Source organism: Pleurodeles waltl, chromosome 7, assembly GCF_031143425.1.
Source record: "Pleurodeles waltl isolate 20211129_DDA chromosome 7, aPleWal1.hap1.20221129, whole genome shotgun sequence".
Classification (NCBI taxonomy): domain Eukaryota; kingdom Metazoa; phylum Chordata; class Amphibia; order Caudata; family Salamandridae; genus Pleurodeles; species Pleurodeles waltl.
This window is the reverse complement of record NC_090446.1, coordinates 1,060,045,178-1,060,062,115: the sequence shown is the minus strand read 5'-3', so window position 1 is coordinate 1,060,062,115 and position 16,938 is coordinate 1,060,045,178. Positions and strand designations below refer to the sequence as shown.

Sequence of the window (16,938 nt, the reverse complement as noted above, 5' to 3'; positions counted from 1 at the left end):
GGCGTTCCAGTCTTAGGGCCTTGTTCTCCAGTTCAGAGATCTGGGAATTTTGGTCTCGTTCGCGGGACCGAAGGATGCTTTTGGCGTGTCCTCTAATAGTGGCTTTACAAGCGGCCCATATTATCCCTGGGGATCGAACCGAGCCTTCGTTTACCTCAAAATATTGACCAAGATGCTTCCTGATCTCCTGGGTATAATCTTTGTCTTGTAGGTGCCAGGTGTTCAGGCGCCACATAGGCCGTCTGGTGGGGTCCGTTCCGCCCATTCGGATACGTATTGGCGCATGATCTGAGACCCCACGGGGAGAATCTCTGCCTCCGCAACGTTTAAGAAGTCTAGGGTGGGCATAAACACCAGATCTATTCTGGATTGCGTCTGGTGGGCCGCCGATGTGTGCGTGTACCGGCGCTCTCTGGGGTGCCAGGTGCGCCACACATCGCACAGATCGAGGCTCTCCGCCCAGTCGCTTAGAGTTGAAGCTCGCTTGGCTCTACTAATGGTGATCCCCCCAGAGACGTCCAGAGTTGGGTCAAGAACTGCGTTGAAGTCACCTCCCAGTAGGGTGGTCCCTTGGGGAAGTCCTGAGGTCACTTGGTGGAGCGAACGTAGGAAGGCGTCAAGCCCTGCTGGAGGAGCATAGGCGCACACCAGGTTTAATGGGTGCCCTTGAAGAGTCCCTGCGACTACTACAAATCTACCCTGCGGATCGGACTGTGTAGCTGTGATCACCAAGGGTAGAGATCGGTGAAGGAGGATCGCTACTCCTCTGGAGCCTCTGGTGAATCCCGCATGGTATACCCTGTCATACCCTCCTCGCGCAAGCATAGGGCACCTGGACCCAAGGAGGTGGGTCTCTTGCAGGAGGACTACTGAGGGGGAGTATCTGCGGAGAGTGTTAAATACTGCTGACCTTTTGATCTTGTCTAATAGGCTGTTTACATTCCAGGAGAGAACCTGGGTCATTGAGGGCCAGGCGTGAGATGTGTAGGTATTATACAAGATTGGGTGTGTGGGTGCGAGCCCAGGGATGACCATTTCAAACGTGTTGCCGAAGCCTTAAAATTACAAACCAGGCTAACTAACTTGTCGCCCTTTAAACCTAATTCAAACTCCCCCCACTCCCCACCCAAATACCCCCCCCTCCCCATACTCCCACCCCGGAAGCATCTGTCGCTCAAATACCCAACCAGAACCAGACAGCCAGTAGAGCTGTCATGGGGTGGAGTGGTGGAGCCCTCCTTTCATTCGGATCAATTGCAATTAACGGTCGCAAATCGAGCACCCAACGTCATACATTTGGAAGTCTCCAGTGCCATCAATGGCAGCCCCACCGTGGACTGCCCGAGCAAACCAAGCGTGGCCAATCTCCTCTCGCGTCCATCAAAGGGACCGCTCATATCTTGTCAGCCGAGTACCGGAGATTGACTCAAGCAGTCGTTCTCCGCTGTCTGGGATGGTGTTCGAGGCCCCGGGAGGGCATCAGTGGTAATCTCGGTCTGAGGATTAGGATCCTGGGTCGTCTCATCATCTGCAGGAGTGTTCGAGTCTTTCCGTCTGCCTCTCCGGGATCTGGTGCTCCTCCGGGGTCCCTCCGCTGAGGAAGGTTCGATATGCAGGGTTTTCCCAGTAGTTTTAGGGGGACCCCTTCGGGCTCCGACGCCCTCCTCCGTCAGCCAATCCCATGCCTCCTCTGGTGATTCAAAAAAGTAAGCTTTCCCGGCCATGAGAACTTTGAGGCGTGCAGGAAAAAGGAGCATGTACGAGAGTTGCATTGCCCTAAGTTTTTGTTTAACACGCTCGTATGACCTGCGGGGGGTTTGGACCTCTCTGGTGTAGTCCGGAAAAATTTGGATTTTGTGGTTTTCCCATTGAAGATCTTCCAGCCGCCTCGCTTCCTTGAGGATATTGTCTCTATCTTTGAAGTTAAGAAATCGTGCGATCATCGGACGTCTCGGGCCGCCTGGAGGGGGGGCGAGGTGCGAGCGCCCTATGGGCTCGTTCAACAGCAAACAAGGGCGAGAGGGACTGGTCCGGCATCCAAGTTTTGATCCACTTCTCTAGGAATTCAGCGGCCTTGTCATCCTCTATGCCTTCTGGGAAACCTATGAATCGCAGGTTATTGCGCCTTGCCCGATTTTCCGCGTCCTCTGCACGGCGGTGAAGCTCGCTGGTTCGGGTTTGTAGTTGGGCCACTTTAGTTTTAAGGTCAGATAAATCGTTTTCGTTCTGCGAGACTCGGGATTCCACTTCAGTAATTCGGTTCACTGCGTTTCTCAGGTCTTGTCTGATGAGGCCCATATCAACTCGCACCGCTCCGATTTTAGTCTCTACGGCCGTCTGCGATGATTGAATAGCTTGGAGAATGGCACTCACTCCGTCCGGGGTAGGTCCTCCGCTAGCCGTGTCTCCCCCTCCCCGTTGGCCCGTCGCAGTCGTGAACTGATCGATTTTTTTGTTGGGAGGGCGGAGGTTGCTTGTTCGTTTTGTCTTTTCCCATCGCGGCACCTGGGAAGAGTGGGTCAGGCACCTCACACCCTCTTTATTGCGTTTTCAGGCCCGAGGCTTCAGTGTACTATCAAGTGCTTTGGACCGAGGAAGATTCCAACGTGCCGCTCCGTGCAAGGACGGCAGGAGGTCACTGTCTCAGGGGCTTCTTCTAGTCTTTTACTCTCTCCCGGGCCCTGTGGGGGCATCATTTGTCGGCACCGCAAGGGGCCGGGTCGTCGGTTTCTCTCCGCCAGTTCCCCTCCTCGCTCCCTCCATTGAGATGGGAGGGATCCTCTCACGGTCACTGCCCGGGCCCCTCCACCTTCAGGGTCCGGTACTCCAACAGCGGGCCCCACTCCGCCTCAAGTGGGCCCCCGATTTCAAAATTTGAGATCGCCCCGGGGTGCTTTCCTCCACCTCTCGGCTCTCAGCCCGCTTCCAGCTCCTGCCATGGGCCAACCTGAGCCCCGTCTGGGCGAGGGCCCGAGGGAGGGTCGGAATCGGGCCACCGGGTCCCTCCCCTGTTGTAGCTGCAGCGGGAGGGGGGGGGAGGGTGTGTCACCAGTCGCCATCCCCCCCCTTCCTCTCCCAAGTCGTCTAGCCTCATCTTCGCCCTCCTGGGGCTCCACTCGGCTCCCAGCCGGGTCCCGACCTCCCGCGCGGCCCCAATGCCTGCTCTCCGCCAGAGGGGGCCGCGGGGGTAAAGGGCCCCAGCCACGTTGGCGGTCATTACGTCGTCTTCCTGCCCCGCCGCTACAGCTCAGACCTGCGGGCCGGCTGGGCGGAATCTCGGCCCCTCCGCCCGCGTCACTCCACACAGGGGCCGCGCCTCTCACCTGGTGCTTCGAGCCCCGTTCGGGGTCCCGTCGGTCCCTCAGCGACAGGGATCCGCGGGTGGGGCACGGTCCAGGCCCCCCCAGGGCCTCACGCTGCTTCCCCGGTCTGCCGCAATCTCAGCCCAGCCGGGCGTTTCTTGCTGCGGCCGCCATCTTTGTTTCCTCTCCCGTAGTCGGCCGGATCGCCGCACAAGCGCGAGGTGTCCGATCCCCGTTCGTTCGTGTCGGTCGACCTCTCTCGGGGCCCCAGGATCACGGAGTCTAAATCGACATCTTTTTACTCCTTCGGACCGCGTTAATTAAGGGCGGATGACGGAGGGGTCCAGAGCACTCTGAGTGCGACCGCCATCTTGACGCCCGAAGCCACGCATTTCTTTTAAAATTGAATCTTAAATAACTAATGAGCACTTTGAAGCAGTCCTTAATGTTGAATGTATAGTCTGACAATAGCTTTGTGTATGATTTGGATCTCCCTCTATATATGGTAAATGTGAAACTTTTTCTGTGGTTCTCTGCTGGCTAGAATGATACTTTAAAAAAATGTTGTGTAGTCGGTTTCCTTAGTATTTGCTAATAATGCTTATAATACATGACTTTCAGCGGTCCGGATGGAGAGAAGAATTTTCGGCAGTGGTCGTGAAATATTTGTTAGAAGAGATCCGCTCTTGTAATCCACAGTTTCCTGTAAGAAGATTTTTGAAACAATTTAAAAAAAGACACGCTGAAAACTTTCCACAACCTATGACCAGTACGAAAGGTAAGTATTTTTGACACAATAGTCAATCAAGCTTAGGATATGTAGATAATTCCTCATATGCTAAGTAAAGACAAATTCGTTTTTAATATGCATTTTCTCTGATAGTGATCTTGGGGCTCTTTTAGGGCTTGAGATATGGTGTGCTTGTTTGTCAGTGGAGGCTAGTGTGTCTGCAGTCCTGAAGCAGGACCACATGCCACATTTCGTGACCTCTGCCATTCAGTGTAGCTCCTAATTTGTCAGCTTGATCATTTATCCAGTCAGAGCCATGTTGGATTCAATCACTCGGCAAAGTTTTTGGTTTCTGGAAACCAACTACACAAGCAGGAGTTTGTTTAATAGTCTGTCTTCCCTATCTGCTCTGCATGGCGGTCATGAGTCGGGAAAACAAGCAATGGTCACCACCCTCCCTTAACTAGAGCTTAGTAAGCACCACGTACTCGGCAACCAAGTTGCGGTCAGGCTGCCAGATCAAGGGTAGATGCCAGTTTAAACCAAGTGCTTCCTTGACTTTAGAATACAGTGAGGGGGGAAAGGTCAGTTTGGCAGTTCTGGAGCACCACTGAAGGATGGTGGTGCTCCCATTCTACCACTCAAAATGATTCCTCTCTAGTGTCCTTGTGTGCGGGCATCTGTGTGCCAGTGTGCAGACAGCTGTTGCTCTTTTCTTGATAAGTGGATTCTTCCTGAGTCACCAGAGTGTGTGTTGTGAAGCCATTCTGCTTGTGATGTTGGCTGGTCCAACAAACCCTAGGCTGTAGAGAAGGCAAACCTTTTGAAGATCCTTGCCTGGGTTTGTGAGGAGTAAGTATTTGCAGCCATGACGACAATGATGAAACGAAAGACTAGAGAACAGGTTGAAAGGGAGAAAGTGCCAGTACCATATCTTACATCACCAGTAACTTCAAGAATAGTTCAGAGTACCCTCTCTCTCTCTCAAAAATATAATTTCACATGAAGAAAGGATCAATTTACAGTGCCCCACTGGCTGACTGTGAAATTTGTAGCAATAGGCAATGCACCATGCTGCAGAAGGCTGTCAATTTCGTGCTATCCTCCTTGAAGCAAGAGTGAGTCTGGATCTTTGTGCTTAAAGAATATCAGCCCAAACCAAAAAAGTATTGGATCCTATGCAGGATCAGCAAATAGACCTCCACTGGAAAAGGTGTTCGACACCTCTCCCGAAAACCATACCTCCAGTGGAAAAGGATTTACCTTCTGTGTCTTACGTCAGTGTTGAAAATATCTGTTTAATCTTTCCAGAGTCTAGGTTTGCAGATGTCGACTCGTACCCTTTTAGACCATCACCACTTGATCTGGTTGGCATTGCCAATAGTCATATACAAAATGTATATAGAGCGCTGCTACAGGGAGATGATACATGCTTCTTGGTTTAAATGAATTGTAAATAAAAAGTACTCGTTATGCCAGCAAGATTTTTACAAATTGGTAAACAACTGCTACTGTGAGATTTTAGTGGCACCAAAAATAGAGGTAAAAACAGACTTTCACTGGATTGAGTTTATCTTCATTTGAACCTATGCACAAGTTCTCATTGGAACACTCAACGAGTAAACTGCCTTCGTCAATTTCAATTGCATATTTTGAGTAGCTTATCCTTACTCATCTACAGTAGCCCAAACTGCCTTTTCTAAAGATGTATGAAGTCCGCATGGTGTTGAGAACCCATCCTAGGGTTGTTCAAAATAATGTACTTTTCTCTATTTTTGTTTTGAATCAACCTTTTAACGCATCTTAAATCTTTCCCCATCTAATTGCACCATACAGAATTCTGTTTAGGCTATGTTAGAAGGGCTATACATTGAGAAGTAAAAGGGTTTCAGAAAGACACATCTGGCTTTTTTTCTCCACAACAGAACAGCAATCTTATTAAAGGGGCTATTCTCTTCAATCCTACTACCAAGATGTGTATTGCACTTTGGATTGTGAATCTCAGTAACAAAATAAAAAAGTGTGATAGGCAAATTCTACACATGAAGAAAATGTGACTTTCATTGGCAACATATTTGTTGGGTATTTGCAGATTGGTAGTGTTTGCACATTTACCAAACATTACTATGTGGCTATTCAGGCTAGACAAGAAGCAGGGTAGAATGGAAATCTGTTGGTTAAAACTCCCACTTCAGGCATATCACAACGGGCCTGGGAGTACTTGTTTGAAATAAACACCAATCATGGAAACATTCAATAGTTTTCTGCTACAGAAAGTACGAAGTTACCCATATGCAAGAATTGTTCATGCGCAACCCTTGAATGTCCCTGGTAAAAATGACATGTAAGACACAGATTTGCTTTCACAATGCGTTTTTCATATTATACATTACCTCAAACTTGATACAAAAATTATATTTGAATAGAGCTATAGGCCGCGTAATTAAGCACAGCATTCATGTCTAGAATACTGCAGTACTGTGCTAGGCAAGCGGTTTGTTAAATATTGGACATATTTGTGATGGGTGAGTAATTTGCTTTGTGTTCTAGAGTTGTGAATACTATCACTCTGCTCATTATGGGCACATAATCCTGTTCAGGTCTTAGCCTTCCAAAAAATAAATGTGATGTAAGAGTCTGGGCTTGTTTTACAAAATGATTGTTTGGAACTGATCATGCAAAGTAATGCCACTCATAGTTTACTATTTACTTAGTTAACAGCAAAAGCAAAAAAGTGCAACCTGAAAAAAAGGACAACACAAGGCCATAATTCTTTCTGCCCCCAGACACTGATGCAGTGCTTGCAATGTAGGCTCTATAATTCAGAATAACTGGGAGTTCTGTGGTGCTGTTTTAGACTTCACTATGAAGTTAGACTACAGCAAAAACAAGACCGTACAAACTGAAAAAACGCACAGAACTGCCAGACGTAGTACTTTCTGGACACAAAATAGTGTTGCAGTCCGTGCATAGTAGGATGTATAACTTAAATTAACATGGAGTTTTGTGGGTCAATATTAGCCCAAGGGAGGAATATTGTAATGTCTATCAAACACCTATTGTTTTGTAATTCCCACAATGCCTCATGTACCTAATCATTGGTTCTCTGTTCTGAGAATGTGGCTGAAGGGTAGTTGTGATAATAGCAGTTGGTGCCTAATGCACCAATTGAATGTTGGTAAATGCCAGTGTTGTACGCCCTACGTCCCACCTCCAGTGCGTTTACAAATGCTTGACCCCAGGGGCAAAGGAACCATGTCATATCTGTGGATGACCTTTATTAAGCAGCGCACACACTGTGTAACAAACTGCTTCTAACTTACATGTTAATAGTACTTCTAAGTGGACATTATCAGCAAGTACCGTACAAGGTTGTATGGTTTTAGGAGATATACTACGCTACTGGTCAGGACATCTGATAATAGGAAACTCACATTTTCTGAAAAAGTGCGACTTATGGAATGATTTTGGAAGTACATTTGAGGAAGGTACAGAACTTGAAGGAGTTTGTTCTGGGGAAACAGTCCACATATGCATCCCACCCCCCTAGCTGAGGCAACAACTTTGAATTTTAATTTTCAGAAGTAAAGAAAAAAAAAAGTTTACAAAAAAATGCAACACACTTATTAGAACGCTGTTTAGACAACTTCAGCTAAATTATTTGTGGTGCAATTTTCCTAATGTTCTGGCTAAAATTTGTAGTCATCCTAAACACATTTGATTTTCTATAATGTGAAATGATTGTGCATGGGGATGAAAGTAATGTGGCGATAAGTGAATTTCAACATTGATTCAGTAAGGATTGGGCTTTGTTGTATTGCTTTATCATCCTTCGTGCATATACATTCACTCTGTAACACAGGGTCTCCTAAACAAGAGACCTTGCAGGCATGTGAACTCTACAATTTCAATTTGATTCTGCATGGTGCTGTGATGGTAGGTCATAAAAGCGTGCAAGTCAGTGATTTTGTTAGCCTAACTAGGTTAATGGTTTTCTGCCGCCTTCAGATAAATTACCTATTTTTTTAATTTAATTAAACAAGCGATTTAATTTCGTTAATTAGGATGCACAGATTTCCCAAATTCAGAAATTGGTAGCCCGTTGATGTGTTCTGAAGACTCTGAGAAAGAAAATAAAAGGAAGAGTCAAGAAATGCTAAAATCAAAAAGAAAGAAAGGATCCAGCAGCACTGGGAATCTAGCTTCCATGCACGAAGAAAACCCTATTTTGAGAAAAAGCAGAAGAAACAGCTCTGGTGAAGTAAAAGGTGAAACATCCTGCAAAGGCAAACTTAGTCGTTCTTCTAGGAAAAAACAAGTTGACTCTTCTGAGGAAAAAACAGAAGATTGTGAAGTTATAGTAATAGAGGAATCTATGTCGACATCAAAACATGTTTCTTCTTCAGGTGAGTGGCTTTAACTTGTATTCCCTTCTTACTGGTTATTGCTTAGTGGATACTTTTGTATTAGTTTTGGATGTTTCTGTAATTGGGAGTTTGGTTTAAGATCTTCTTTCTTACCCAGGTCCCCAGCTTTTGCAAACATAAAACTGGATGATAAGAGTAAATTTGTGTTTGCAGCTTAATTGTTTTTAATGTACTGGAGCACCATCCTTGTACCTTTATGGTCCACCCAGAGTCTCCTTGTGCTACACCCATTCTCCCATTTCAGCTAACTGCTGAAGACTTCAAACTTCTTGCATTACAAATGTTTTGCTCTGTGTACACACGGTCTGCTCACTGATTCAGGTTCTCTAGCACCACACCAAATGGATGATTAAATTATCCTCTGAGTACTTCACTCTCCAGGCATACTGAAATCAAGCATCAACGTTTATTATTGTAGGAAGCTGGCCTGGTGAGTGGTGAGCACCTATGGTGTTATCACCTTATACCAGTTCCAGGTAACCCCTATTCGTGAAGTGTAGGCAGTGTCTGGGACGCCAGGGCTCTCTCTAGAGGTAGCTGTGGATGAGCAGCCAAAACATAGCTAGGAGACCTGCAAATCTTATGCAATACCACTATAGTCACACAGCACTCAGACACATAAAAGAACCACACAGTGTTACAAAAATAAAAGGGGGGTGGGGTTGCAGGGACCAAACCATATACTAAGAAAGTGGAATGCGAAAGTTGGGCCCCCACCCAAGGAAGTGGAATCGATAGAGGGGAGCTGGAGGAACTAGAAAATCCTCAGGGTAAGTACCAGAGTGCACCCCAGCGACCAGGAGAAGAGAGGTTAGTACCTTGTTCTCCCCAAACCCACCACAATGACTTCTGAAAAGGATAATGCAAGACTGCAAGAAGCCAAAGGTGGCTCCTGAAAGAGGAAGACCTAGGAAAGAAGGGGAACAAGTCCACTTCATGTTAGTGTCCGGTGGTGGCAGGAGCCACTACCCACCCGTCTGTGGATAGAGGACCAGGTCGACCGTGGAAGAAGACGGTCAGCAGTGGAGCACTGGAGCAGCTGAAGAGTTCCTGGAGTGATGCAGTGGACATCCAATGCTGGAAGAAGGATTGCAGTCGCAGTGGTGTGGAAGAACCACCAACAAGACTTGACAAAGACAAATGTAATTGGAGAAGAAATGCAAGGCTGCCATGGAGCAGCAAGGTCCAAGGGGACTCAACCCACGGGGTGGGGAGGAGAGTCCTTGATGACTCAGCAGTGACGAGAGTCCCAGTAAGAGGCAGCACACACAGGCAGCAAGCACAGGAGTCGCAGTGAGGCCCACGCAGCACACCTTGGAAGGAGCCCCATGTTGCAGGAAAAGGAAGCAGAGCGATGTGTGTTACAGGGAAGAGGGCTGGGGCTACACAGGGCCTAAAGATCCCTTGGAGGAGATGCTACAAGCATTGGTAGCTGCAAGAGTCAGGGTGCACAGGGGTACTGTCCTCCGTGGAGAGGCAAGGACTTGCTGTCTCCAAAGTTGGCAGAGCGGACCAAGGGAACCACTCCAGACCACCACCTGTGATGCAGGATCCACGCAACTCTGGAAGAGAGGAGATCCATGCGCTGGCCGTCCTTGCAGTTGGTGCCTGCGGATGCAGGGGGAGTGGTGACTCCACTCCAAGGGAGATTCCTTCTTGTGCAGACTGAAGGCTCGTCGCCCTCGGAGGATGCAGAGCCGGGGGAATGATGAGTTGCTGGACGGAGCCGTGGAAACAATTTTGCAGAGCGGTCTTGTCGCTGTAGCTGCAGATTGTAGGTTCTTGTGAAGTCCAAATGCAGCTTTAGTGGCCAGAAGTCACAGTAACCGTTGCAGTGGAGTCCTGCTGGAATCTTACACGGTGAATCTGAGGACCCACCCAAGAAGGAGACACTAAATAGCCCAGAATGGGGATTGGTCACCTAGCAAGGTGACCACCTATCAGGAGGGAGCTGTGACTTCACCAACCTGACCTGGCCACTCAGATGCCCCCAGAGGCCCCTGCCCACTTTGGATTCAAGATGGCAGAATCAAGTGGCCACCTGGAGGAGCTCTAGGCACCATCTCTGGGGTGATGATGGACAGGGGAGTGGTTGCTCCCCTCTCCATTGTCCAGTTTCACACCAGAGTTTATGCAAGGAGTGCACCAAGTGTACCCTTCAAAACATACTAGTGGCTTACGGAGTCTACCCTTCCCTAGCCATCTAACACCTATTTCCAAAGGAAGATGGTGTTGCCTCCTTCTCCCAAAGGAAATCCTTTGTTCTGCTTTCCTGAGCTTGAGCTGGTAAAGCAGCAGGAGGGCAGACACCCGTCTGAGGGGTGGCAGCAGCATGGGCTGCCTGGAAAACCCCAGAAAGCTGGTAGGAGCAATGGTGGGAGTCCTCTAAGGAGCATCTAGACTGCATGGAATCATACAACACTGGCAAGAGTATTGGGCTATGATTCCGACATGTTTGATTCCAACCATACCCAGGTTCGGAGTTACCATTATGTAACTGGACACAGAGCTGTGAAATGGGTTTGCCCTACACTTACGAAGTGCCATGTAATGGAGCTGGAGTTCGTAGGGGCACCTCTGCTCATGCGAGGATGCCTTCTCACACAGGGACCTGCACCCTGTCCTCTGGTCTAGGAGGGCCTACCAAAGGGGTGACTTACAGTGACCTGGTGCAGTGACTCCTAGTGAAAGGATGCATGCACCTTTTCACCCAGGCTGCAATGACAGGCCTGCAGACATATTTTGCATGGGCTCTCATGGTTGGCAAAATATATGCTGCCGTCCATGGGGACCCCCTGGTGCCCCAATGCCCTGGGTACGTAAGTCTTATATGGGGACACCAGTATGCCAATTGTGGGGTGTGGAAAGTCCTTAGCAACCAAATTTAGAGCAAAAGAGTGCAATCACTGGGATCCAGGTTAGCAGGATTCTGGTGAAAACAGTCAAAACACACTGACGGCAGGCAAAAAGTGGGGGGTAACCATGCCAAAAAGAGGGTACTTTCCTACAGTTAGAAACTCTGGTACTTTAGAGTCCTTAAAAATAGGATTTTATGTTCGGAAAGGTATAATAGGATAGTACCTATATGAAACTAACAAAAAAAAAATATAGAAGGCTGCGTTCCGATATTCCAGACATCTTTATAGGTCTTTGGGGTTCACATTCTGATTTTTCTGAGCCAGTCTATGGGGCAACCGTGGTATATGGAGAAATGCAATATTCACTTTTTACAGTACTTCATCTGTTCTCTGCTGTATTTTTAGTGTACTGAATGTAAGATTGAACAACCTAGTGGATTTGAGCATGTGTGCTTACATTTCAGTAGAACAGTTCAGAAACAAGTCATGTCCAAAACTCACCATTCTTTTCCAAAACATTTTAAAGTTGTCAGTGGATAGTTCAACACTGTCCTATAAGGTGCCTACCTTGCCAATGGTCCAGTGATGTTGTAGGAACAGGATTCAGTTGACACAGTTACAAGGAGATACCAGTTAAGGATCTAAGTGGGCTCTAAGTCAGTGAAACGAATATTGGCTGCTGGATGGAGAGGATACCCAAAGTTGTCCACAGCATCCAGTTGGCCTCGACAACAATGGACTGGACATTGGAATTTAAATTCAGAAATCAACTATGACTTCAAATGTAGGTAACCTAAATGTGAAGACCAAAGAAACTCCCCAAATGGTTGAAGGGTCTCGGCAACCAGATGTAACCACTATGACATCATCCCAAGGCCTAGGTTGAAGAGGATAAACCTGTGTCCCTCTGGGGCTAGAAGCTGATAGGTATGGTTTCTGCTTGATTCATGCATGCCACTACTCGTTCCCTGAACCATGCCTCAAACCACACAATGCTGAAGTGTGCATTGGCAGGCCCTTACCTTGTGTCTCTGAAGCTTCTTGTATCAATTTGGCTGGCTAATTTCCATATACACATTGGGGGCACTGATGTTAAGCCAGGGCCTACCAAAATGTACCTATCTGATAGAGACATCTAGTTGCAGATTCCTTGCCTAAGAATTCCCCCCGACGTCAGTCTGAATCAAGAGTTTTCTTGAGCAGTACCCCTGCGTGCCGTCAAGTGGCCTCTGTCAGTTCCACCTCCGTCGTCTGCATCGTGTGCACAGGAAAGGATTTTGTGGGTCCGATACATGGTTCAACCCAGCTCGTTAGCTCTTTTATTTCTGTGCCAGCCAGCCATTGCTCATGCGTTGAAGAGCTACAACTCAGTCACTTTTTGACTGGTCTTTTTCGACTTTGTGATTTTTCTTGTGTCTACACTCCTGGTGCTTTGAGGGTGTCTTCACATAAAACTGGTTTCAAGAGCTGCGGATCTTCTTTATAGGGCGATGTCTGTGACAGATCCACAGGCCATTAATTCAAAAGCTTTGAATGAGATGTCCCTAAAGTTCCTTGCGGCCTGGCACTTGGCTGCACGCCCCTCCCTATCTCGGTCGAGAGGAAGGTCCTGAGAATGGTCTTGGAGCCCCACTTCATCTTCGTCCCACTCCAAGTCCTCGGACGGTCAGATAAGTCGAGGCACAAGAAGAAGTCGAAGAAGAACAAGTGTTCTTCGACTACATCCCATCCGTCGGGTGACAAAAAGAGTGAAAGGGAGCGTTGTCGCTCTAGGTCTCGATCCTCAGAGCCTCATGTGGGTTGGCTCTGCACCTCCCCGAGTTTTAGAGCTGCAGTGACCCCTGCCGAACTCAGTTTCAGTGGTCACTGGACCCTTTAGAATACCAACTCCAAGACCCTATAGACTGGGAGATGGATCTGGGTGAAGCCAGTGGTTTGGGTACTTCCCCCAGATACTGGCATGCTTTCTCCCCCTGCCGTGGCTACGGAGGAGAGAGCGTCCTATTCCATGGTGGTGCGAAGAGCAGCAGAGTTCCTGGACCTAGAGCTGCCTTCGGTGCCAGTCAGGACTAACCTGCTGACGTAGGTGCTTGAACCTAGGGCTTCATCCTCTGAACCACTTTTGCCCTTTAATGACACCCTTAGTGGTGTCCTGCTGGGTGCCTGGTCACAATCCAGCACAGGGCATAGACCTGATCCAAGTGACCCAGCGTTCTTGATTCAGTATCTCTACCCTGAGAGCTTGGCTACCCAAGCCTCTATATCCCAGGGCACATTACCTTCCGCACCCCCCGATAGGGAATCCAAGGAGCTGGATCAAGTTGAGATGTGTTTTTTTTTTTTTTTTTTTTTTCCTCCTCTTCTCCAGTCTGGCATTGCGGTCCATGCCTTTTGGGCCATTATCCCCATACTCTGAGATACGGTTGCGCTATTGCTGCCACAGGTCCTGGGGGAGGAGGCCTAGGGTGTACTCTCCCAATCCGTTGCTGACTGGAGAGACGCAGCAAAGTTCACAATAAGATGTGGGCGGGACATGACCGACTCGCTGGGCAGAATGGTTGCATCGACGGTGGCCTTGAGGTGCCCCGTCTGATTGAGGATGTCTGGCTTTTTGGGAGATGTCCAGTTTGCCCTTATGGAAATGCCCTTTAATGGCACCTGTCTCTTTGGAGACAAAGACTAGGCACTTGAGCGCTTCAAGAATTCTTGTGCTACGGCCAGGTCCTTGGGCTTTGCTGCTGCCCCTAGCCCTCTCTAGTCTGCTTTTTGCCCGTTTAGTGGCTACGGAAGGGGCACCCCACCATGTTTATTTCTCTCCAGCCATCGTGCTAAATATGCTGCCCAGCCTTTGGGTGGCCGGCGGCATGGAATCAACTGTCCTTGTAGATCAGGGAGCCAGCAGTCGTCCCCCCCCCCCCCCCCCCCCCCCCAAAAACAAGCGGCTTCCAACCCATCCTAGTGTGACGATTCCCCACCAGGAACCAGTGTGAGGCAGGACTCTTCATCACCTGCTGCACTGGCAATCCATCATGTCAGACAGGTAGGTTTTGCAGACAGTCTGAAGGGACTACTCCCTTCCCTTCGGGACTACCCCTGCATCTATGCCACCATCCTAAGATCAGATGACAGAGGATCACTTAGCAATTCTCCGAGGAGGTTACTGCTCTCTTCGCCAAGGGAGCCATAGAGAGGGTCCTTGTGCCAAATGTAGGTTGTGTTTTTTTATTTCTGATATTTTCTGGTGCTGAAAAAGGACAAGGGCCTACGCCCTATCCTAGACCTTAGGCCCCTCAAGAAGTTGTTTAAAATGCTCAGTCTGTATCGGGTCTCATCAGCCCTGGACCCTGGAGACTGGATGGTAGCGTTTGGGCTTGGAGGACCTTTATTTTCCTGTCTGGTGATACTTGCGGTTCACAGTAGTCCAGAAGCATTTTCAATTCACTGTGCTCCCCTTTGGCTTTACCAGTGCACCTCCGGGTGTTCACGAAGGTGATGGTGGTGGTTGCAACTCATCTGTTCAGCTCAGGGGTTTCAGTCTTTCCCAGTAACTCGCTGTTGACGATAGGTGTGTCCCTGGCTGTTGTTTCTCACCGTTAGACTAAGGCGGACCTCCTGCATTCGCTTTGCTTCACTATAAAAGTGCCAAAGTCGCACCTGACTCCCTCTCCAATGCTGTCTTTTATCAGAGCTGTTCTGGACACGGAGCAGTTTCAGGCTTATACTCCCTAGCAGTGAGTCCGAGATATTCAGGCTATGATGCCGATGTTTTAGCCTCTATCCTGGATTTCTGCCACAATGACTTTGAGGCTGCTGGGTCTCATGGCCTCCTGCATTCTGCTGGTGACACATGCCGGATGGCATATGTGGGCTCTGCAGTTGAACCTGAATTTCCAGTGGGCGCAGCATCAGCAAACATGCTCCAAATCAGGGAGGGAACTACATGACTCCTGCAGTGGTGGCTAACGAACCGCGATTGGATCAGAGACAGATTCCCTCTCCCTTCCCCCAACCAGATCTGACAATAGTGGCAACTGGGTTCACTCCTGGATGGGGCAAACATCCTTCTAAGGAATAGAGGAGACACCATTTGGACCAAAAAAGAGCATTGGCATTCTACCTTGATTGTACCAAAGAGTTCCAGGTGGATGATCAACTCTTTGTTGGTTATGTGGCTGCGAAGAAAAGTCTGGGAGTCAAAAAAGAATCCTCTTCAGATGGGTTGTACTCTGCATTAAAATGTGCTGCGCATTGGCTAAAAAGCAACCTCTGGTGTGTTTCTTGCTCATTTTAACAGAGTGACATCTGCAACAACTGCGTTACCACACTGAGTTCCAGTCCTGGACATCCTTGCACACGTTCACCAAACGCTACTTCCCGGACAGCCGGGTCGGAAGGGACGGGTATTTTGCTTGTTCGGTCCTGCAGACCTTCATAGTATGTTCTTGGTTTGCAGACCCACCTCCGGGGATGGTATGGCTTGGGTATCTATTCTAAGGCAAGGAATCTGCAACTAGGTATATCTCACATGTTACTTACCTAATATCTAGTTGAAGATTCCTTACCACCCATCCTCTCTGCTCTGTGAACTAATTTCTAGGGACAGGGGCTTCCCTTCCAAGGCCTTAGTTTTGAAAGGGCTGCTAAGCCAGGTACTCCCTGACTCATGTAATTAGCAGTGGTTGAAATCAATATAAGAAATCCATTGATCACTTTTTGTATACTTTTGTATGTCGCCCCAAGTGTTGGCCGGTATGCCCAGACGTTGGTCCAGTGGACACTGTCACTGGAACCAAGCCATACCAGGCTGATGAACCCATAACAAAGGAGAAACCGCTCCTGGGTTGCTTGCGTTCTATCTAGTTCAGGGAGAATTGGGCTTGGCAGTTCAGGTTGGACTGTTCCCATTGGAGGAGCAGGGCCCAGATTGATTTACATATAGCTGTGTCCAGACTGAGGTGGCATGATGTGCAAAATAATGATGGACTGGAATGCTGCCCAGAGTAATTAATTAAAGTGGCTGAAATGAATTCAAGCATTCCCTCCATCACTCTTTCTATGCTTTAGTAGTCCATTTCCAGCAGTGGCTGGACTTAACATTAGACCACAAGCTGGGGGGGGGGGGGGGGGGGGGGGGGGGAGGGAGGGGGTGCTGGGTGTCATCTCATGGGAATACCAATCAATGGAGTTCTTTGCAGATTTTCTCCAACCAGAGGACTTGGAATATCGTGGACACAAACTTTCATACTACATCTTATTTGCGAGGGTATCCATTGAAAGATCTGTACCACCCCCCCAGGCACACATCCACCTACCCCCCCTTCCATAGGACCAGGGTGGCTATTGCCAAAACCCACCAGGCCAAGAGGAGAATGACCTATGATGGCAACTATTTGAGCAGTCTGGTAGGCTGAGGGAAATCTACATCTGCTCCAGGTCAAACTAGCTTCTACCTTTGCTTTATCCAAACCTACCTACCTCGTTCCTGTGTTGGGTCAAAAAACATTAAATGTAGAGAGGACTTCAGCTTGGATTGTCTTTGTACAATCTACATTTTCAGAAAATCCTTGCAAGACGTTTGACATTTTCTTTAAAGGAAAAATCACTTACCCTTGGTAATGCCT

The 16,938-nt window shown here is 48.3% G+C and overlaps 1 protein-coding gene across 2 annotated transcripts in view; it reads left to right on the top strand.

Annotated features, from left to right (window-relative positions):
* ATAD5 (ATPase family AAA domain containing 5) overlaps positions 1 to 16,938 on the top strand; it is a 260,968-nt gene that overhangs the window by 62,757 nt on the left and 181,273 nt on the right. For both annotated transcript variants that reach the window (XM_069199992.1, XM_069199991.1), the window contains exons 9-10: positions 3,924 to 4,080; positions 8,097 to 8,438. In XM_069199992.1, coding sequence (XP_069056093.1) covers positions 3,924 to 4,080; positions 8,097 to 8,438 — 499 coding nt within the window. The remainder of the gene's footprint in view (positions 1 to 3,923; positions 4,081 to 8,096; positions 8,439 to 16,938) is intronic.